The 23,231-nt window shown below is 33.0% G+C and overlaps 1 protein-coding gene across 3 annotated transcripts in view; it reads right to left on the reverse strand.

Moving 5' to 3' along the window:
• MED13 (mediator complex subunit 13) overlaps positions 1-23,231 on the reverse strand; it is a 90,678-nt gene that overhangs the window by 29,955 nt on the left and 37,492 nt on the right. For all 3 annotated transcript variants that reach the window (XR_014019443.1, XM_081272082.1, XM_081272081.1), the window contains exons 9-15: positions 21,669-22,352; positions 9,917-10,130; positions 8,766-8,847; positions 3,056-3,177; positions 1,446-1,536; positions 1,096-1,310; positions 488-684 (exon numbers count right to left, since the gene is read on the reverse strand). Coding sequence is in view for 2 of the 3 variants with exons in the window: in XM_081272082.1 (XP_081128208.1) it covers positions 488-684; positions 1,096-1,310; positions 1,446-1,536; positions 3,056-3,177; positions 8,766-8,847; positions 9,917-10,130; positions 21,669-22,352 (1,605 nt within the window). In the remaining variant the exon portion in view is untranslated. The remainder of the gene's footprint in view (positions 1-487; positions 685-1,095; positions 1,311-1,445; positions 1,537-3,055; positions 3,178-8,765; positions 8,848-9,916; positions 10,131-21,668; positions 22,353-23,231) is intronic.

Below are 23,231 nucleotides of genomic sequence, written 5' to 3' on the forward strand. Positions count from 1 at the left end.
AGTTTCAAAATTAAGAATAAAATTCTTATTTAATAACTTATCCATACCTAGAGACTCACATTTACTATCTAGAAGTTTCTTATATTTCATTCATATTATGATGCCTCTAAGAATAATAATTCCTGATTTCAGAGATGTTCATGTGTAAAAAGGACAATATGATTTTGAGGCTACCAATTACAACACACTCCAAATTTAGAAACACTGATGTAGAAAATGTGGGAAATATGGCAAATGCAAAAATGAGAATGATTTTGAATTATTGGTCAAAAGAAAAGATGCTTTTGAAGTCAAATAAAGTACAATGGTCTTATGTTTTCAAATAGTTTATCCTCACCTATTACCAGTATAATCAACCAGAAAACAATTTCTAGAACTTTTAAAAACCAATATTGTTTTGCCATAATACCAAATGCTTACACACACACACACACACAAAATTAAACCTATAAGCATTCATATAATATGATAAGAACATAAGTCATACCCTTCTTTGATGAATGGCATTGCAGGCCCTGAAGAAAGCAATTCCAATTTTCCAACAGTCCAGCTCTGGCGGTAAATACATTCTTCTGGCAATTTGATAGGGGGTAGACATTGGCTTGGTAGAGTTTTTAGAGGTGCAAACATGGAACATCCCACTAGAACTTGACAATTTTCAGGCTTATAGACATAAGAAAAATCCTATAATATAAAGGTCACGGATTTTTAAAGATCTTATCTTCCAAGAACCAAAAACCAAACCAAAACAACAACCCCCAAAAAAGTACCCCCCCCAACAATCTTTCCTTTTTTCCTATTCTTTAAACAAAAGAAAATATAAATATCAGTTCTATTCTAAAATGCATTCTTAATACTGTCGCCACATATTAGTCCTCAGATCTGTTAGCTACAAAACTAGGATCACTATGAAAGGGTTTTTTTAATATAGTAACAAGAAATTCCATAAGAAAATATAGGGGGGCTTAGGATGGGGCTCAGAGGTAGAGCACTCGCCTAGCATGTGTGAGGCACTGGGTTCAATCCTTAGCACCACATAAAAAGAAAGAAAACATAGGAAGTGAATTATTTTTTCTAGAAAAATAAAATACTTACTTTAATTTCAGAAGGTTTGGGGCTACAGAATCCTTCATCAACCTCAATTTTGAACTGTGCTCCTATACTAGAACTATTTCCTTCTAGGACAGTTCCTCCAGGTGTTGTATCCATACTACCATATTCTTTATTATTCATATTCATTGGGGAAAATCCCATAATATGCTGTTCCAAAGATGGTGGTGTAGGATACATCTTATGAAGATCTGCAGTGCCTATATTTAATAAAACACACATTTTAACATAAGACTAAAAAGAGGTGAATCTATGTATAAAATAAAGGAAACAGAATACTTTACTGAGATTACAAGTTTGCAAGTCTATCTGGAGCACAGAATTGGGAAGCTTACTTATGCAAGATAATGGATCCAGATTTCCTGTCTTTGATTCTTTGCAGCTGGCTTTATCATCTGATCCATTCGATGACTTTTTAGATCCAGGCTATTAAAAAAAGCACATATTTATCTGAAACCCAATGTGATTTCAAAGTAGTAAATATTCAGATTCAACTTAAAAAGTAAAGCCCATTCATCAAAAGTAGTATTTTGAATCTGTGACAGAGCCAAATACATACTAGATTTAGTTTAAGGACACAACAGTCATTTCATAAGCCTCCCAATTAACTAAATTGCCAAGGCTGGCCTTGAACTTATGATCCTCCTGCCTCAGTCTCCCTAGTGCATGGGATCACAGGCATGTGCCACCATATCCAGCCAGGAAATAAGTTTTAATATGCTGAACAAAGCATCCTCAGTATAACACCAATGTTCTTAGAGTTGACATGTGTTCCATTGTCTCCTATTAGACACTTTGTGATACATATGTAGACTGAGCTCTGAGTACAATTTCTTTATGTCAGAGGAGTCACAGCAAAAAAATGTACCAAGGTATTCCAGGATATAGTCATCTAGTGAACAGTGTCCTGACATACTACTTTATTAGATACAGATTTAAGAGTTCGTGAATAGCTATATCTGCCTTTTATACATAAAAGCATAGCTATAAATAAACCTATATTAGCTGGGCACGGTGGTGCGTGCCCATAATACCAGTGGCTCAGGAGGCTGAGGCAGGAGGATCACGAGTTCAAAGTCAGCCTCAGCAAAACTGAGGTGTTAAGCAACTCAGTGAGACCGTCTCTAAATAAAATACAAAATAAGGCTAAGGATGTAGCTTAGTAATCAAGTTCCTGAGTTCAATCCCTGATACCCCCAAAACAAAAACCTATATTACACACAGCTAGGATGAACAGCATATATTGTAATTAATAACATGTTACGTAAGAAAAGAAAAACTAAATGTGCCATAGTTTCCAAGATACTTTTATTTATGCAGAGGCAAAATGATTCCTTTTTCTGAATGCAGCACCCAATTCATTAATTTCCAAGAGGTTTGACATTCTAGAAAATCTCATTTTAAGCTTTAATTTCTTTAACTTCATCTTCCTCTGCACATAGGTGTTAAAAGGATTAAATATTAATTTTGTCTTCCTCTCATTGTTATGCTATGTATCTGTCTTATAATAGAGTGGTGCCAAAAAAATTCAAAAGTGATCTTCCTTAATAAAGTGATAAGGCATAACTTTTATTGCTAATTATTTATATATTCTCTACATAAGTCAATTTCAGAGTTATTTCATAAACTAGAGATCAAACAATAGGAAAATTATTCTTCCTAAGGACTGGAGAAAAAGAACACACAGCACAACTTATATCAAATTTCACTGTATATCCTTCAAACATCATAACAAAACAGTAAAAAGTCACCTCAAAGTTTATAAAACTATGTCAAGATGATTCAAACATGAGATTAAAATGAAAAAAAAACAATGATATTTTATTATAAAATATCTCCTACTGTTTTGACCTAAAACAGTATTCAAGCAACAAATCACTTCCAAAGAACTTATATAAAACCCAAGAAAACAAGCTTAATCCTAAACAATTAATAGGATACTCACTGTCAATTCATCTTCATCAGAATTGAAGAGATTATCAAGGTCAGTATAAGAGACAGCCAGATCTGAGTCATATATCAAACTGGTTGATGGAGGACGTGCATGACTAGTAGGGCGTGGAGCATCTACACGTTTCAATCAGAAACATAAAAAATTCAACTACAACCAAGTATTATTCCATTTATTTAAACAAGATACTAAATTTGTAAGAAGACTATACAACAAAGAATTCTAAGTTCTTATTTAAAATTTAAAAAACATTTTTCATGAAGTTGTAAATGAATGGTGGAAATCTTCCCCAGGAAGCACTAAAGGCTAAGTAATCTATGTAAGTATTCGAAACGAATAATAAAAATAATAAAGCCCTACAGGACAACAGAATTAAGCATACTTTTTTCAATTTGAAATGAATAAATTTTATTCTATGTAAATTTATTTCAATAGAGATGCTGTTAAAATGGGCAGTTGTTCACTGGATATAAAGTTAGTTATACTGGTCATGGTGGCAAATGCAGTAATCTCCACTACTTTGAAGGGTAAGGCAGGAAGATCATAAGTTCACAGCCAGCCTAGGTAACTTAGCTAGAACCTGTCTCAAAATGAAAATAAACAGCTGGGGATGGAGATAAGTGGCAGAGTACTTGCATAGTATATGCAAGATTCAGGATTAAATCTCCAGCATGGAATGGAGGAATGAAGGAAGTTAGTTAAGCAAAATTAGTAAGTTTCACCAATTAGTTTATAACAAAATAAAATAAAGAGCTCCCTTTAGGACCAATTCTTCAAAAAAGCAAAAAAAAAAAAAAAATTAATAAGTTCTACATATCCATTATACAACACAATACCTAGAGCTATAACAATTCAACACTAGATTCTAGGAGTACAGATCTCACGTTGTGTTCTTTTACTGTGTTTGTGAGTGATTACTAGATGTGAGAAAGGAGCTAGAGGGAGGACAGATGAAGGGTACCAAAACAGAGTTAGATAGAAGGAAAAACCTAGTATATATTTTATGAAGAAGTAGAAAAGAGGAGCTTGAAGGTTCCAAACATAATGAAATAATAACAAAAAGAAAACATTAACTGGGCTGGATTCGAGACTCAGTGGTAATGCGCTTCCCTAGCACATGTGAGGTACTGGGTTTGAGCCTCAGCACCACATAAAAATAAAGATATCGTGTCTGTCTACAACTATTTAAAAACAACAACAACAAAAAACCCCACTAATTACCCTGATTTGACTAATACATATGGTACATGTGTATCATGTGTATTAAAATACACTGTATCCCTCAGATATGTACAATTATTAAATATTAATTTTTTTTAAAAAGCACATACAGATTTTTTATTTTTCCAACTTCCTGACATGTAAAAGAAGCATAGTACAATAATTATGAATTCTGGTTCTTAAGTCAGACAGATTATTAAATCAAACCCCAGCTCTTCCACCAACAATGTTTCTTGGTATACTGACAATCTCTCTGTGCCTTCATGTAGCCCAGAATTTAATGTGATAGAATAAAAGTACACTGCTTTGTCCAGAAATAGGCACTTAAAATACTCAATAAATATTAGTTCTTAGATAAGCTAGGTTTCAGTGCTCCCCACCCCCGCAGTTGGGAGGAGATGACGACATATGATTAAAAAGTATACAAAAGCAATAAAAATTAAATTCCCCTTATATTACCACATAAGAAAAAACAACTTATAGTAATAATATATAACCTTCCAAATCATCTGTATGTCAATTAAATTGAGACAGCCTTCAATTTCAGAAAAATAAGTTGCTTTCCCAGTGCCTCATTGTGTCAGTTCTAAATATTCACCATAGCAGTAATTTCAGACTATGTAAAAATCATCTTAGGGTACTTATTAAAAACCAAGATTACAGGGGCTGGGGCTTGCCTACCATGTGCGAGGCACTGGGTTCAATCCTCAGCACCACATAAAAATAAATAAATAAAATAACGGCATAAAAAAATGTCGTATCTGTTAGAAAATTTAAAAACAAACAAACAAACAAACCCAAGATTACAAAGCCCCACCTGAGATACTCTACAATGGGGTACATAGTTCACATTTTGAGAAATATACATCACAGGCACAGGGGATTCACAATTTCTGTATCCTAGAGAATACTTTAGAGGTGAGGGGAACCAAAGAACTTATTTTTCATATATGTGTGTGTTAATGGTTAAAGCAAATTATTTAATATATGCATTATCTCACTGCTTTGGTTTTTTTTTTTTTTTGGTAGTATGGACACTTAAAATCTACTCTCGGCAATTTTCAAATACACAACAAGACTTTTACCAGTTTACAATGGTTCAGCTTATGATTTTTCAGTTTTATGTTGGTGCAAAAGCCATTTGCATTCAGAAGGAATGGTATTTCAAACTCTGAATCTGATCTTTTCCTGGAGTGACAGTATGTAGCATGATAATTCTTAAAATACTGAGAAGAGGCAGCAGTTCCCAGTCAGCCACATGATCATGAAGGTAAACAACTGATTCTTTATGGGCACTGTTTATTGGACACAGGTAGTAAAAATTTATAGGAGATATTCAACACTTTACAAGTTTTTGTTAGATGATTTTGCTCAAATCATCTAAGTATTCTTAGCACATATAAGGTAGACTATGCTAAATTATGATGTTAAGTAGGTTAGGTAAAATAGTACAGTTTTGACTTAAAATATTTCAACTTATAATGGTTTTAATTTAGGATGCCCCCCCATCATAATACAAGAAACATATGTATGTTACCTGGAGACACCATGATATAACAGATCTCTTGTATTTATTTCTCCTAACTGAAATGTTATACCCCTTGGCCAACCTCTATCCCCCAGGCTCTGTTAACTTCCATTTAACTCTGACTTCATTTTGTGGCCCTAGAGATTGAACCCTAAGCCTTACACATGTTCACTGATTTTTATGAGTTGTACATTAGATTCCACCTATAAGTGAGATCATGCAGTATTTATCTTTCTGTGCCTGGCTTATTTCATCAAATATAATGTCCTCTAGTTTCATACATGTTGTCACAAGTAACATAATTTTTCTTTTTTAATCTTTATACATACACCTGTTGATGGACACTAAGAATTATTCCATATCTTGCCTATTGTGCGTAATGAATGCCACAACAAATAAAAGCATGCAGGTATCAGTATCAACACACTGGCTTCCTACCCTCTGAATATATGCTGAAGAGTGGGACTGATGTATCATAAGGCAGTTCTATGAAGAAAATTCCATACTTCATACTTATTAAATACAGCTCTAAAAATTTACATTTCCACAAATAGTGTACAAGTGGTCCCTTTACTCCATGTCCTTACCAAACTTGCCATCTTCTATCTTTTTGATAACACCCATTATAACAGGTATAAGGTGATATCTTATTATGGTTTTAATTTGCATTTCCCCAACAATCAGTCAAGTAGAATATTTTTCATAAATCTATTGTATTTTGTATAAATTCATTTGAGAAATGTCCTTTTCCCATTTTTAAATCAAGACATTTTCTTTCTATTGAGTTCCTTTATATATTGGATATGATTTGCAAATATAGTGTTTCCTCAGAATTATCTCCTCAGTCTGTTGACTGTTTGAATCATCATACAGAAGCTTTTTAGTCTGATGTAATCTCATTTGCCTATTTTTGCTTTTGTTGCCTGTACTTCTGGAATCAGATCCAAAAAAAAAAAAAATCTTTGCCAAAACAAATCTCATGGAGTTTTCCCCCATGTTTTTTTCTAGTAGTTTTACAGTATCAGGTCTTAGGTTTAAGTCTTTAATCCATTTTGAGTTGACTTTTATATATAACATAAGATTCTAATTTCATTCTTCTGCAGGAGGATATCCAGTTTTCCCAGTACTTACTGAAGAGACTTTCCCATTATGTATCTGAGGCATCTATGAATCAGTTGGATTTATTTCAAAACTTATTATTCACTTCTGCTGATCTAGGTACCTTTTAAAAATGCCTATATTTGCTGTTTTAATTACTATAGCTTTGTCATTGATTTTCAAATCAGGTAGTGTGATACCACTGGCTTTGATCTTTTTGCTCAAGATTGCCTTGCCTATTCAGGTTATGTTGTGGTTCCATTCAAATTTTAGGATTGCTTCTTCTACTTCTGTGAAAATTGACACTGAAATTTTGATAGGTATGGCACTAAATCTTTAGATGGCAAAGAACCCAAATTGTTAACTCACCAAGTTACTTAAAATCATCAATCACTAAATTTACTTCATAAAAAGACCATCTGCTCCTTGCACACATAGACTTTCTTCTTATTCTTATTTCTTGTAACATAGAAACTGATCCTACTTACTCCAAATATTAAAGCAAAATTTTGTTTCAAAAAGCACATGCCGGAAAATATCTTCCTTTGCCCCTATCAAAAGTCAAGTAATTGGGGCTGGGGTTGTGGCTCAGCAATAGTGCACTTGCCTGGCATGTGTGAGGCACTGGGTTTGATTCTCAGCACCTTAGATGGATAGATAGATAGACAGATAGATAGATAGACAGACAGACAGACAGACAGACAGACAGATAGATAAAGGTCTATCAACAACTTAAAAAATATATATTAAAAAAAGTAATGGGAAGGCTATTGGTCAAATGTGGATGTACTAATATGTAAAAACTAATCATATCAGTATATACAACTATAATGCACCAATAACAAAATGTGGAGGGGAAAAAAGTTTAAAAAAAAACAGTTAAGTGAATTCTGACTAAAGTTAATATTATACCTGACATATTACTAAGAAAGTACATTTTAAATCAGGTGAACTATAATCCCACCCACTCAGAAGGCTGAAGCAGGAGGATCATAAGTTTAAGACCAGTCTCAATACCTTTGAGGCCCTGTCACAAAATAAAAAAATAAAAAGGGGCTGGGATATTGCTCAGTGGTAAGCACCCTGGGTTCAATCCCCAGTACTGAAGGGGAAAAAAAATTGACAGATACATGTATATGGATACATATACATACACACAAACACACACAGACACACACACACGTTAAGTGTTCTCATCACAGAACAGTAGCACTTATGTGACGTGATGTATATTAAATTGTATGTGTTTTAAGTTTGATTTAGCAATTCCACAATATGTATGTGTGTGTATATCATATTTACTTTTTACTTACTAATTTAAAATATTGTTTAAAGATAAATAATTTTTTTTAAACAAACTTGTTACACTGTGTCTCTATTCCATTCACAAGGAGTATAAGCCAGATAATTTTGAAGTGGAATCTTGATTACTTTATCCCCAATGCCTAGCACACATAACAGGTATTCAATAAATTGTTCAATTAAGGACCTTGGAAATAACACTTACGAAGGGTGGACGAAAAATATTTCAGAAAGTTTAATTGAAAAATTGAAGTTTTTATATCTGAGGAACCTTAGGCAACATTCTTATCCAATCTACTAATTTCATGAGTAAGAACTATTTAAAGGAGAGGATAAAAAGTGTGTGTGGGGGTTGTTCTAACAATTCATAATGTAATTTTTGTCAACTCAACTTGCTCCTCCCAATAAAAGATAAATAATAAATTCATCCACATATCCTATAAAATATATACATTTTGCAAGAAGAAACAGTAAAACTTCCAGCAGTATCAGAGGTAAGTCTGTAGAGACAACTCTGGATGCAATGATTTTTGAAAGGGAAATAAAAAGTTTTACCTTGCTTAATAGAGGGACTAAATAATGACATAGCATCTTCTTCATGTGATAAAACTGTAACAGTAGATGTTCCGTCTTCTACCTGCAAACAGTATTACATATTAGCCTAAAATGTGTTATTTACCAATAACAAAACCTACCAATTTTTTGTCAAGTATTCTGATAAATGTTCTATTTACATTAACACTAATTTTTACCAACTTTTATAGTTAACAAATACATTGTATGCTTATGTTCAAATAAAAAGAGAGTAAAAGAGAAAAAATCTAAAAAGTCTGCCCCAGGAATCATGACTGATAGTGGGAGCTGGAATTTTAATCTACATCTACAAAATTGTAAATTTGGCATTCGTTCTATTTCATAAAAAAGAACAACAGTTTAAGTATCATGCAAATAGTAGGGTTAAGTAAAACTAGTGAAATTAATTATTTGTACTACACATATTACTGGGTCCTTTCCTCAGTTTTACAGCTTTCAATTCTCACATTTTGTATTTAAGGCAAGTTTTTTTTTAATCTAGTAGAGTGATCATAAGCTCAATTAATCCCAAAATGTTTAATTCTGAAATTTTTAATCAAAAAAAATTTTTATGTCCTACATTTAATTAATGTTAAGTTTTTTACTTTTGGGGGCACTATAAGTAAGTTCCTGAATCACATATTCAAAAATAACTTTTTTAAAAACTCAGTAATATATATTTTATCACTGAAAGCAGATAATTCACTTTTAGCATATTCCTACTCAGTGTCAAAATAGTCTATACCATAATGCCCTGATTTTAGTTATGACAAAAATAATCCAGAAACATCAGAAGTAAACAAAAAACACCTTTTGTCAGAGATCAGCCATAACATGTATTATCTGCCTTATTTACTTATTTTTTTTAAAAAGTGTGTGTACAATCAATTTTTCTAAAAGAAAAAAAGTGAGGGGGCCAGGATTGTGGCTCGGCAGTAGAGTGCTCGCCTAGCATGTGCAAGGCCCTAGGTTCGATCCTCAGCACCACATAAAAATAAATAAATAAAAGTATTGTGTCTAACTACAACTAAATATAAGAAGAAAAAAAGTGATAAGGTACATACTCGGCATGCTACTCTATGTTGTGCTACAAAATCATCAGTGAACCTTCAGTATACTGTGATTTCTCTTACCTTGTGTTTTTTCCCAGAGTCTCTCTCACTATTTTGTCTATCTTTTTTATCAGGAAAAAGGAATTCCTCATCTCCTTCAACAAATGCATATGGATCAATTTTAGGTTCTTGTTCTGTATCAGATGCTATTGCTGAAAGATACTGATTCTTCATTTGATATTGCTGAACTAATTCATCAGAAACTTTTAAACGTTTCTTACACTGCACCATTAATCTGCATGAAAAAAATAAAATCAGAAAATAATTATATTTACCAGAAAAGCATAAAAAGTTTCCAAACTTAAGCATCACGTGACTTAAAAAATTAAACATTATCCAACCTGTAATCTCTGATTTTACAAATGAAAAAACTAATTATGCATCCTAAATTCAGCAGTAAAAAAATGGAACTAAAATCCAGGTCTCTTATATACGGTCTTTCCTACCAAAATATATTATCCTTCAATAACTCATTCTTTTCTCAAATCCTCAAGCACAATAACTTATCTAAATCCATTTACTGAAAGGGGCTCTTAAATCTAAACTCTTCCAGGACAATGACTCTAAGTGTGGGCTTTATATAGTGAGACAGATACTTTGATTATACAATTTATACATTTAAACAGTGAAAATGATTAACCCTTTCTTACTGTCATGAATGGACATATTTTAAGTTTAAAATTTTGAGTTGTTTCGTTTGTGTTCTGTGATGTTAGGGATCAAATCTCAGAAACTTGCTTAGGCAAGCGTTCTACCACTGAGCTATACCCCCAGTTAAAAATAAAATTTTTGAGGGCCTGATTGGGTGTTTCATCAAAGCAACATTATTACTGTATTATTATTCTTGACAAGATGAATTATAGGGTAAAGTGTCAGTGTTAAGCACTTCAGGTTTTTCTAAACACACTGGAAAATATAATAATTTTTATATTACCAGTCCTCTGGTTGAACTGGTGACTATAAAATGTATGTTTTTCTCTGCTCTCAATAAAATGACAAGGGAGGACAAAAGAAGAAAAAAAGCTGGGATGGTGGCACATGTCTATAATCCCACTGACTAGGGAGGCTGATTGCCAAGTTCAAGGGCAGCCTCAGCAATTTAGCAAGACTCCGTCTCAAAATAAAAAATGAAAAGAGCTGGGGATTCAGCTTAGTGGTTAAGCGCCCCTAGGTTCAATCCCTAGTATCCAAAGAAAGAAAAAATGGAAATGGGGGTGGGGACAACAATGAACTTGGAAAGATAAGTTGTAGAAACTGACAGATCAGAGAAGGCTGAAATATAAGGTTAAAAGAGAATTCATAACAAGCAGCAAGCTGATTTGTACCCAGAACACTCTGAAGCATCAGGACATATGTCTCTCCAAAGACCAGAGTATTCATGTTTCATGTCCCTGAAGACTACAGTGTGAATACAAAATGACTATTTTCTAGTTTGCATAAAAGCTTTTAAGACTCTCAAATTCCTGTTCTCTGAGGTTTACAAAGCTGAGGTTCCCAAGCTGTCAGAATAGTGGCCGCCAGGCTTCTAGCCATACATTTTTTTTTTTTTTTTGAAGTCCTGCAAAGACTAGCTTGCTCTGAGTAAAAACCAAAATCCTTAAAATACCCTACCCACACCTTCCATTATCTAGTTCAATTTTTTTCCTCTTGAATGCCATCTGTTTCCACTATAGTCCTCTCTCATTTACACCACTTTGAAGGGTATCCTTGATGATCCTTAAACAGAATAGACACCTCTTAACCCTTCCCTTTGTTTGGGACATTCTTTCTCCAAATATCTGTATGGCCAATTTTTTTAATTCCTTCAAATCTTCGTCACCTTCTCTGTGAGATCTTTCTTATTATTGTCAACCTTATTTAAAATTGCAATATGATCACCTATCTATAACACTGATCCCTCTTACCATTCCCTATCTTCCCATTAGGAATTACCTTTTAACATATATAATTTATTACATTCATAGTTGGTTATCATTCCCATTGGAATAAAAATCCCACAAGATCTGGAATCATCTTTGTTCACTGAATTATCTCAAATGGAAAGAGTGCCTGACACATAATAGGCAGTCAATAAATATTTGTTAATGAATAAGTAATATCTAAAAGAACTGAAATATTTTTGCATTAATAATTACAATTATCTGGTACTTTGAAATAAATTATCTTTACATCGTAGAAAGTACTGATGCCGGGTTGGGGTTGTGGCTCAGCGGTAGATCGCTTGCCTAGCACATGCAGGGCCCTGGGTTTGATCCTCAGCAGCATATAAAAACAAAATAAAGATATTGTGTCCATCTACAACTAAAAAATAAAATATTAAAAAAAAGAAATATAGTTTATCTACTCTGAACATTTAGACAAATATATAAGGTTTGGGAATATTAGTCCAAATGTAAATTCTTTGAATGACAAATATAATATCTCATTCATCTATGCACTAATGCCTAGCGTTAGCCATCACTCTGTCCTCTATGTGGAGGGGTGAAACAGCATGTATTATTCATATTCTGTTTATAACAGATTATTATGAACATTTATTCATTAAGAGCTCTATACCTCATCATATTGAATCCTAAATAACTATTGGCTGAAAACTGTGGGATACTATAATTTTTAAAAAATACTTTTATTTTGACATGTGCTCTCTTATTTAATACTTTAAATAACATCATAAGATAAGAAATGGAGGGCAGTCCTTCTAACTTTGATGTGGAAGTTATATAGAAACAAGTGGTTTTTCAAGGTCACATAGTGGGCAAAGTTATGAATGGGAAAATTTAAATATTTACTCAAATAGCTAACTATTAATAGGGAAAAAAGCATAAAGAAGCTCTTCCATTCACATCTTGACACTACTCTGTACAGGTAAATAAAACAACTGTTTTGCACATTAAGTTGTTCTCTGGCAGAAGCATAAAAACTGCCACACTGTTTACACACATAGGTGCTAAACTAGTGCACAGTAACATTGTTAAAAACACTAATCCTCCTTCACAAGGCTCTGTTAATAAAAAGGAGTAAACCAAATGCATTGCCTAAACACAAATTTTTGTTATTTTATTGAATCATTCTCACAGACATTGGGATATGCAAAGATTTTAAATATAGTCAATATCAAATCACAATAAATTTTAAAATAAATAATTTACATTATACATTCTTCTGTATTAAAAGTTCATAAAAATAGAAATAAAAAATTGTGAGTTTTGAGGTGCCTGATTAAAAATTCAAATTTTTACTGTTAATATTCAATTATATAGTACACATAATACTTTCATATACAGGAACAAGAACACCTCTCCTTTAATAAAAAGAACTTTCATAGATAGCCAAATACTTAACTTCAGATAGTTTTAATTAGAAATAAAGCTAAGTACAGACAAACTGGAAGAGAATCAGGTACAGCCATAAGCAGAAGTGTTGAAAAGTCCAAAACAAATTTAAATTTCCTTTGTATCATTAATTACATCTCCCACTTTTCACTCTGACAATAACACACTGACCTGAAATGCACTGATAAAATTTAACATGGCTTAGGGTAGGAGCTGCCTTTATGCCTTTATTTAATAAAAATTCCTCTACAATATGACAGTATTTTAAGATTGACAATTATAGAAGGAGACAAGCAATAGAAGGGAATGTTAAAGAACAGATGAATTTAATGAACCTTAAAATCTTTCCCTTTTCTTTAACTTATTCTAGTACCACCTCCCACATTCAGAATGAATCCTTGAACTGAATCAAACTATCAAAATTAGAGTTTTATTGCATTAAAATGAAACAGCAAATAGAGAAGACTTACTTAAAAGATTTAGAGTACAATCAAATCGAGTTTATTTCATCACAGGTTTCTTTCTATGAGACAAAGGCATTCAAAAGTACCTTTTAAGAGATCAAATAATGCATTCTATACTATACACATACAATAAAAATCTGGTAGATATAATACAACAAAGCAGTAGTTCTACTGATGAATATTAAAATAGTTAAAACATCGTAATGCACCCTGACTACAGAACAACATGGAAAGAACTATACTCAGGTATACATCTTTCTTTGCTCAGGATTTAGAAAGGTTTCCATCTGAATTAGAATAGCAGATTATTTTAAACAATCACAAATTCTACTAAAACTAAGAACTAAACCCTTGAAAAAAGATTTAAAAACTATAATGCTTCTTGGCAAAACTTTTTGTCTTTAAAATTATAAGATCCATAGCCTCAGCCTCTATTCTAAAATAGACACTATCACTAACAGAGAAACTAAATACAATAAGGAACAAAATGAAGATTTTGTTTTAAAAACTCCCAGATGTCTGTATATTCCATGTATGGTACATGCTGTGTTCCACCCCTAACATCTCCCTCCCACAATGAAATTCTAACAAATTAAAAAAGGAATTCAACTTTAACATAGCTGGTGAAAATATTTTCATAAGGTGCTACACATGTAAGTCTAAGACTAAGGGAAGTATTTAGAAATCATGCATTCTATTACCCTGTACTAGTTAGCCATTACTATCAAAAACTACACAGCAGAGAAATGAAGAGCAAAGCTTTCTTTCATTTATCCATTTATTATGGAAGCATAGTACATATCACCTTTCAATAGTGATCAACAGAAAACATCTATTTATACTAAATGGAAAATGGATTTCTACTCAACACAAAAAAACAAAACTCTAAATTTTCCTCCTACTATAATTCTCTATGAAATTTTCCTCCTACTATAATTCTCTATGAAATTCAACTATCATGAGAAAACTAATTGTTTAGATATATTCATGCCCTTTGAACTCTGTATCTACTCCGAGTTTTTAACGGTTTCCTCTTAAGCTATATACACATGTTCCAACACCGGATGGAATCTGTCTAATCAGACAGTTCATACTGAATTCACATTTTGCAGTCTGCATATAATATACATAGCTAAGGCCACAGATGAAAAGGGTACCTCAATCCCTCTTCTTAAAAACTATTTATTTTTGTTTTAAGTTGACATGCCATTATTATTTAGCTAGACCTTAATTATTTAGCAAGACCATACTTAGTAAGGTATGCCAATAGTTATTTCAAGGTACTTCTATTCTGGAAAGCAACTTCTAATAAAATCATAAAACTGAAGTTTGGTAAGATGTAGTTTAAAATAGGTAAAAAGGCTTGTAAAGAAGTCTTCAAACCTGTTCTTTCTCATCTTCCTCAAGAAATTAATATGCTTGTTAACTCTTTTGTTAGTCTACTACTCAACTTGCTGAAAAGATTTTTCAACTACATCATAGTATCTATAGCATTGATATATCCCTGCATCTATTGCTGTTTGTAATTTCCTAGAGATAACCTTACATCACTTTTTGTCTGAGTAGTTCAAACATGCCCAAATCGATCTCCTTACTCATAAAGCTTGCAATAGTACTCCTGTTGTTCGAAGGATAATATATCAATTTATGAGCAATAATTTGCTATTCTATTGCCTTTAACCCACTTTTCAATTTCATTTCTCATCACAACACACTAAACTACTAAGCAGGATCCCTATCATCTATCCATGCCAAACTACATTAAAAGCTTCTGATCTCCATAAATGGAATTAAATTTTTCAACCAATTGTGGCTCTGCATTCTTGCTGTTTTTCTTTGTTTTGGTATCAGGGATTGAGCCCCGTGGTGCTTCATCACGGAGCCACATCCCCAGCCCTTTTTATTTTTTGAGATAGGGTATTATTAAGTTACTTAGGGCTTTGATAAATTGCTGAGGCTAGCATCGAACTTGTGATTTTCCTGCCTCAGCCTCCTCAGCTTCTGCTATTTTTATTCATGCTTCTATAAGATAATTTAATGTTATCTTCCATTATACAACAAGTTTGGAGCCTGGATTTTACTTTATACCCTTACAGTGTCTCACAACATCTTGCACATAACAGAAATTTCAGTTTTATGCAAATATATATATATATATATATATATATATATATATATGTGTGTGTGTGTGTGTGTGTGTATTTAAAATTGTTGATGGGCCTTTTTAAAAATTTATTTATATGTGATACCAGGGATCAAACTCAGTGCCTCACACATGCTAGGCAAGCCTCTATCACTGAGCCACACCTCAGCCCTAGAATATATATCTTTTAAGAAAATGAAGTTAAAAAGAAAGATAATTGTTTTAAGAAAGGAGAAAGAATTCAGGACTTGCAAAAAGTCTTCTAATTAACGTCATTAAAATTAATTGCTACACATTTAAATACACTTTCAAAACTCAAAGGAAAAATAATAGAATTATCAGGTTCTTCCAAAAGATCCTTTTCACCATGGGGAAAAAAGGACTTTTATGCTTCAGTATGTGACAACAAAGATTATGCCAGTATTTTACTGTGATTTAGGGGGACTACAGTAATACTGGGAGATCTTCCTAATGAAGTTTATCATTAAACACAGTGGACCTAATAGCTATTAATAGCTACTATTAAAAAGGTATTCATTACCTTAAAGCACTACAACGCTATTAAAATGTGGATCTGTATAATTTTTTGTTGTGGAGAGACTACACCTGCACTATAAAAATATTTAGCAAGCCAGGTATAGTAATACATACCTGTAATCTCAGCTACTGGGGAAACTGAGGCAAGAGAATCACAAGTTTGAAGCCACTTTGGGCAACTCAGAGACCCTATCTCAAAATAAAAAATAAAAAGGGCTAGGGATGAAGATCAGTGACAGAGTGCCCCCAGATTCAATTCTCAGGACTGGGAAAAATAAAATTAAAAGGTATTTAGCATCTCTGGCCTCTACCTACCTCATGTCACTTGCATATCTCCAATTATGACAACCAAAAATTTCTCAAAATATTTTTATCATCCTGAGGATGATAAGATGGAAAATACCCCCAGTTAAGAATTACTGCCATAGGACAAGAATTCCAGGGAAAGGACAAAATCATCTAAATGACTGAAACATGAGGGAAAAAAAAATTGTCAACCAAGTATAGAACTACTATAATCCACAAATGTTTCTTAGTGCATACAGAAGCAAAACCTCTGATGGTTGACCTATCTATCTCCTAATCTATAACACTATAATAAAGAGTAAATTTTGACATACTACAAATTTTACTAACTATTATAGTCTTAACAATGCTCAAGAGACAAAATAACACAAAAATTTTAAAAATTTATTCAATTGTTTGTTTTTCTTTTCTACGAGAGAAAAAATGATAGCCGGGCACAGGCAAAAGCATGTTATTTCCTTAACTTACATAATCATGACCCAGTACCACTCTACTCTGCATGCTATTTTTCTATATTATGCTTCTTCATTCTCATTCTTATTCAGCAAGAAAAACGTCAAATCATTTTTAGAACAGATTCTAATGTTAAGCTGTATACTAAGGTTAAGCAGCCAAAGTATTTATTTAAAGCTATAGCCAGAATTCTTACTATGAACACAATGTGTCCATAAAAACTCACTCTTGAAGTTTTTATAATTGAAAATATTTATACCACATTTTTACATACATTAAATAGAAAATATAACTTGGAAAGTAAACAAGTTTTAAAGCAATAAAATGTTCTAGGACCAAACTGCTGTTTCATTCATCCAAACATTGTTGAATTTCTACTATATTCCTAAGATTGTTGTAGGCATGTTTGTGTTAAAGCTAGAGGAATACAGCAGCAAACAAAGAGTCCTTGCCCTCATAGAGCTTACATTCTAGTAGGGAAAAGACAATTAACAAATACATAATTTCAGATGAGATATATTAAGGAGCAATTAAAAACCAATGTATAGTAGAGACATGATTTGGGGGAGAAAAGATAGACCATATTTTGGACAGAATGATCAGGAAAATTCTATCTGAAAGGTACTTAATGATAAGGAGTAAGTAGTTCCCCAAACTGTGTGATGCAATTTGGAAGGTCAAGAGGCAAGAGCTTGGCTTTTGGAAGGAATGGCAAGGAGGACAGTGTGGCTAAATCAGAAAGCAAACAGGGTGAAAACTAGTTAGGCAGAAGACTGTGTACAATTTTACATTATCATGAGAAAGACTTTGAATTTTATTCTTAGTATAAAGGCAAACTATTGGAGAGATTTAAGCAAATGAAGAACATCATTTAACTTATGGTCACTCTGGCTGCTGTATACAAAACATTCTTTAGACTAACAGTTTCAAGCAAGACCTGAAGTTGGCTTAGATATTTGTATTTAGCACTGGATAAATGACTACCCTCCCTCTTCCCTATTTAAATCCCACTCTTCCTGGGAATTGAACCCAGGGGTGCTCTACCACTGAGCCACACCCCCAGTCCATTTTATTTTGAGAGGCCTCACTAAATTGCTGTGGCTGGCCTCAAAGTTTCAATCTTCATGCCTCCCACCCCCCCCAAATTACTGGGATTATAGGCATGTGCCACCATGCCTAGCTAGATTATGATCTTTGTTTTAAACCTGTTTCTAAGACATTAACTTTAAAAGATCCACTATTACACAAGTTAGTTGTCTTTATTGATCAGAAAAGTATTCTGAAGTTTCTTAATTCAAAATCCAGACTTTAATTAAAAATAAAATCCTACAATTATTTTAAATTCAAAGTGTTAGATGAAACACAAGGTGTCTGCTAAAATGATAACAAAGGCATTTTAAGAGAGAATAAATTGCTTAACAGTAGGGAAAATGAGAGGTTATAAAAGGAACAGACTAAATCTTAGGGAAGCTCAAAATCAGATGAAATACAACAGAGAAAGTTCACAGTCTACAGTATGCAAAAGGAGACTGTAGGAAAACTATATGAACAATATAATACTCAAAATGCCTAGAAACAAATTTTTTAAAAATCTGGACTTAACATGTCTAGATGAAAATGAGAAGAGCTCAAAATGGGAAAACAGATTTTTTTTTTAAATTCATAAAAGGTAATGGAGGTGCTGGGGTTGTGGCTCAGCAGAATACTCGCCTAGCATGTGTGAGGCACTGAGTTCAATCGTCGGCACCATATAAAAATAAATAAATAAAATAAAGGTATTGCGTACAACTACAACTAAAAAATAAATAAATAAAAAGGTAATGGAAAATTGAACTCAGGGCACTCTACCACTGAGCTGTATATCCCTAGTCCCCACACTCATTAAAAAAAAAAAAAAAAAATTGAAACAGGATCTCCTAAATTGCCTAGGCTCACGGTGAACTTGTGGTGCTCCTGCCTCAGCCTCCCAAGCAGCTGAGATTTCAGGTGTATGCCACCATGCTTGATGGAAGAGTTTCTTTTCAAGAAAACAAAGTGATGAGGTCAAAGACATTACCTTCTTCTTCATTCTGAAGTGAAGCAAGGCCTGCCAATCAAAAATGTTAGCCTATGTACACAAACTTTCCAATCTATTCTCTCATTTTAAAGTGTCTATAAAAAATAATTATTATCAGAAATATAAGAAGAACAATGAAGATAAAAGATCAAAATAAGGTAATTCTACAAATGACAAGAAGGGGATGCTAATCTTTTATTTTTTAAAAAATCTGTTTAGGGGCTGGGATTGCAGCTAAGCAGTAGAGCGCTCGCCTAGCACATGTGAGGTCCTGGGTTCGATCCTCAGCATCACATAAAAATAAATAAATAAAGATATTGTATCCAACTAAAAAAATAAATATTTTTTAAAAATCTGTTTAGAAAATTTTAGTAACGTTATATAGGTGTGCCCACCATGGGGCACACCTATATAATCCCAGCTGTGAGTTCAAGGCCAGCATAGGCAATAGAGCAACACCCATCTCATTCATTCATTCATTCAATCATTCATTCATATATAAACAAATAAATAAGACAGAGAAATTCTAGAAAGGGCTATAAGAAACAAGGAATTCCCCCAGAACACAAAAGGGGAAAAAGATTTTAAAATGAGAAAATAAAGAAACTCACCATTGGAATCATAAAGTTCCAAAGAGAATAGGGGGGAAAAAAAAGAGATGATATCCAAGAAAGAGATTTCCCAGTAGCAGGACAAAAAAAAAGACTTCAAATTAAACAGTCCCTTCAAGTATTTAGTACAAGGACTAAAAAAAAAAAAAAGATTGCTATACTTAAACATATTCTTAGAATTTCACAATTCTAAATCTAAAAAGAAAACCCTAAAGCCTCATGGAGGTAACAGATCACATTCTTTAAAAAGTGAGCCAGAATGAGACTGTTATTACATATTTTGTTGGAAGCCATTAGAAGACAAACAATGCCATAAGAGTTCTAAGAGAAAATGATATTTCACTGAAAATGCAATATATAGCCAAATTATCAATGAGTACAAAGACAAAATCAAATCATTTTCAGAAATTCAAAGATGTTAAATATATATTTCCCACAATCTCTAACTCAAGAAGAGTATTAAAGATGTTTGTCAACAAAATAAGGGCAAATCCCAAGAGAAGCCACTAGTTATATTAACTTAGGCATCTATCTACTATCTACTAAAATAAAATCCTAGAAAACATATCCAATAAACAACACTAGAAAGTAAAAAATTCTATATAATAGTTACATAATAGGGAAAAAATACACAAATAATGGAGACATATGACATTTTAACCAACTAATAAAGTCTAGGATATCATTTAACCCTTGAGTAATTTTTAAACAATAAAAACATAATTGACTGACAATGGACTGAGAGAAGAAAATGTAATCTTTGCATACTACGTGGCCTTTGACTAACAAATAGGTAGACAGTTCTAAGGAATATAGTAGTAGCAGTTTGTTGGATTTCATGTTTTAAAAAAATGTAAAAATGCAAAAGGCTTATTTGACAAGCTGTATATATATTCAGAAAACAGAAAAAAAAACACCTTCTGCCCAAAGTATGTCATAATATATGTCATAAATATAGTGAACAAATAAGGCAAATCACAGATGAAGCAAAGTATCTATAGCATATATTACTAACATAGGTAACCAGAATGTGAAAAGAACAAATCAGACAAGAGACTTAAAAAAAAAAAAAAAAAAAAGACTCTGCAATTCACAGAAGAGGTAATCTAAAGATCAATATATATTTTATAAGATGCTTAACCTCATTAGGAATCTGGAAAATATGTATTAAAGACAATGAGATGCCATTTTGTATACAGCCAAATTCAGACTCCTAACACCAAGTATCGAGGAAAATGAAGAATAACAGTTTTTCTCATACTCTGCTGGTTCATTAGAGAAAAACTATATCAGCTGTTTGGACAGCAACCCTTAAGATTGAAAATGGACAAACCTCATGGCCTAGCAACTCTAATTTTCAATGTATTTCCTAGAGTAATTCTTATACAAGTGCAGAAAGAAATTTGTACAAGTTCAGTTACATCCTTTGTAACTGTGAAAAACTGAAAATGATCAACATATCCATCTTTTAGAGAGCAAATTAAATTATGATATAGTAACAAGGAAATACCATAAAGTCATTAACGTGACTTAATTAGAGCTACACATATAAGGACATGTATAGAAATAATAAGCACCAATTCAGGAAGTGAAAGAAGAAAAATAGTACATGGGAGTTCTAACATTGGTTGGCTGATGGATATGAGTGTTTATATATTATTTTCTCCACTTTTTTTTTTTTGGTGGCTAAACTATTCATAATGAAGAGGTTCCCTGAGGAAAAAAAAAGAAAAGAAATTATACAAATTTAATACTCAGAGGATTTATTATTGTAAATCCTATTCTGAAACAAATCCCAGAGTCCTAATATTAAGAACTTAGATCACTTCCACCCTTAACTTATAGTAGTGACTATTAAAAAAAATACATACTCTGTAACTGATGTTACATTTTCCTGTCCAAAAGGTCCAACTGGATCATCCTTGAATTTATCACTTGGAAGTTGAGGTGGTAAAAACTCTACATCTTTTTTCTTTGGGACTTTGTAATACTTCCAGGCTATATTAGCTTCATCTTCTTCCAAGTTTACAGCTGTACCAATATATACTGTAGGCTCTACAGCTTCCTGGAATTGAGGTGGGAAAGACTGGGACAAACTGTCTATCCTATCTTCCATTGGTTTAGTAGGAACCAAGGGATCCGGTGTTGGCATTTGATAAAAATGTTGACTCTGAGGAGTTGAAGGTGTTTTAGTCACTCCTTCATCAACCACATCACATGGGTGAGGACTAAGTGGGGGTGGTTGAGGTGAATTTGTCATTTCAGTGCCATGCATCTGAGGAGTCTTTGCTACATCATTAGTTCGGATATTTGAAAATCTCACTTGACTATCTGAAGCAGAGATGACAAGTCTTTGGCTGGCTGAATCTGTGTCCATGCCAACATCATCACTGATAGATATACGATGGTGAAAAGGAGTCAAGGGGCGTTTCTGTGGCTTTTCACTCTTTTCTTGCTTCTCACTGGTCTTGTGCTTAGGAAGTACTTGTTGTTGCTGACCTAAAGATGGTACCTGTCCTTGTTGTCCAGAATTTCTTGGTTTGGGATTTTTGTGCCTGTGAGTTAAAATAAAGGTTTGATATTTAGAGAATCACTATTACAACAAAGTGACATTTCAAATATTATTTGTTTTTCATATAATCCTAAAAACAGAATAATCTGGCTGGGTACAGTGGCATATGTGGGTAATCCCAGTAAATTGGGAGGCCGAGGCAGAAGGATAAAAAGTTCAAGACCAGCCTCATCAATTTAGCAAGGCCCTAAGCAACTTAGCAAAACTCTGTCTCAAAATAAGAAATAATTGCCTGGGGTTGTAGCTCAGTGGTAGAGTGCTTGCCCTGCATGCATGAGGCACTGGGTTCGATGCTTAGCACTGCATAAAAATAAATGAAGATACTGTGTATTGTGTCCATCTACAACTGAAAATTAAAAAATAAGAAATAAAAGGGCTGGGGGTGTGGCTTAGTGGTTAAAGCACCCTGGATTCTATCCTTGGTACCAAAAAAAAAAAAAGGAATATTAACTTCAAACATTTCTACTTTTATTGAAATAATTTAGCGAATACAAGAAGACAAGAAAAAGATGTCAAAAGACTTCATTAGTAAAGGAAGAAGAAAAACTTTTTATTTGCAGTTAACATTGTTAGAAACTATTCAAGGTGATCAACAACCAATCGATCTTAAAACTATTAGAGGTGGGGGCTGGGGTTGTGGCTCAGTGGTAGAGTGCTCGCCTAGCATGTGTGAGGCACTGAATTCAATCCTCAGCACCACATAAATGTAAACTAAAGATATTGTGTCCACTTAAAAGTAAAAAATAAATATCAGAAAGAAAAAAAAAAAGACATTAGGTGGGACATCCAAACGTTATGTCTCTTCTGATGCGACTACTACAAATCAACTACAACATTTTCCATAAAATACTCTTGCCAAAAA

Source organism: Spermophilus citellus (genome assembly GCF_964194105.1).
Source record: "Spermophilus citellus genome assembly, chromosome: 17".
NCBI lineage: Eukaryota > Metazoa > Chordata > Mammalia > Rodentia > Sciuridae > Spermophilus > Spermophilus citellus.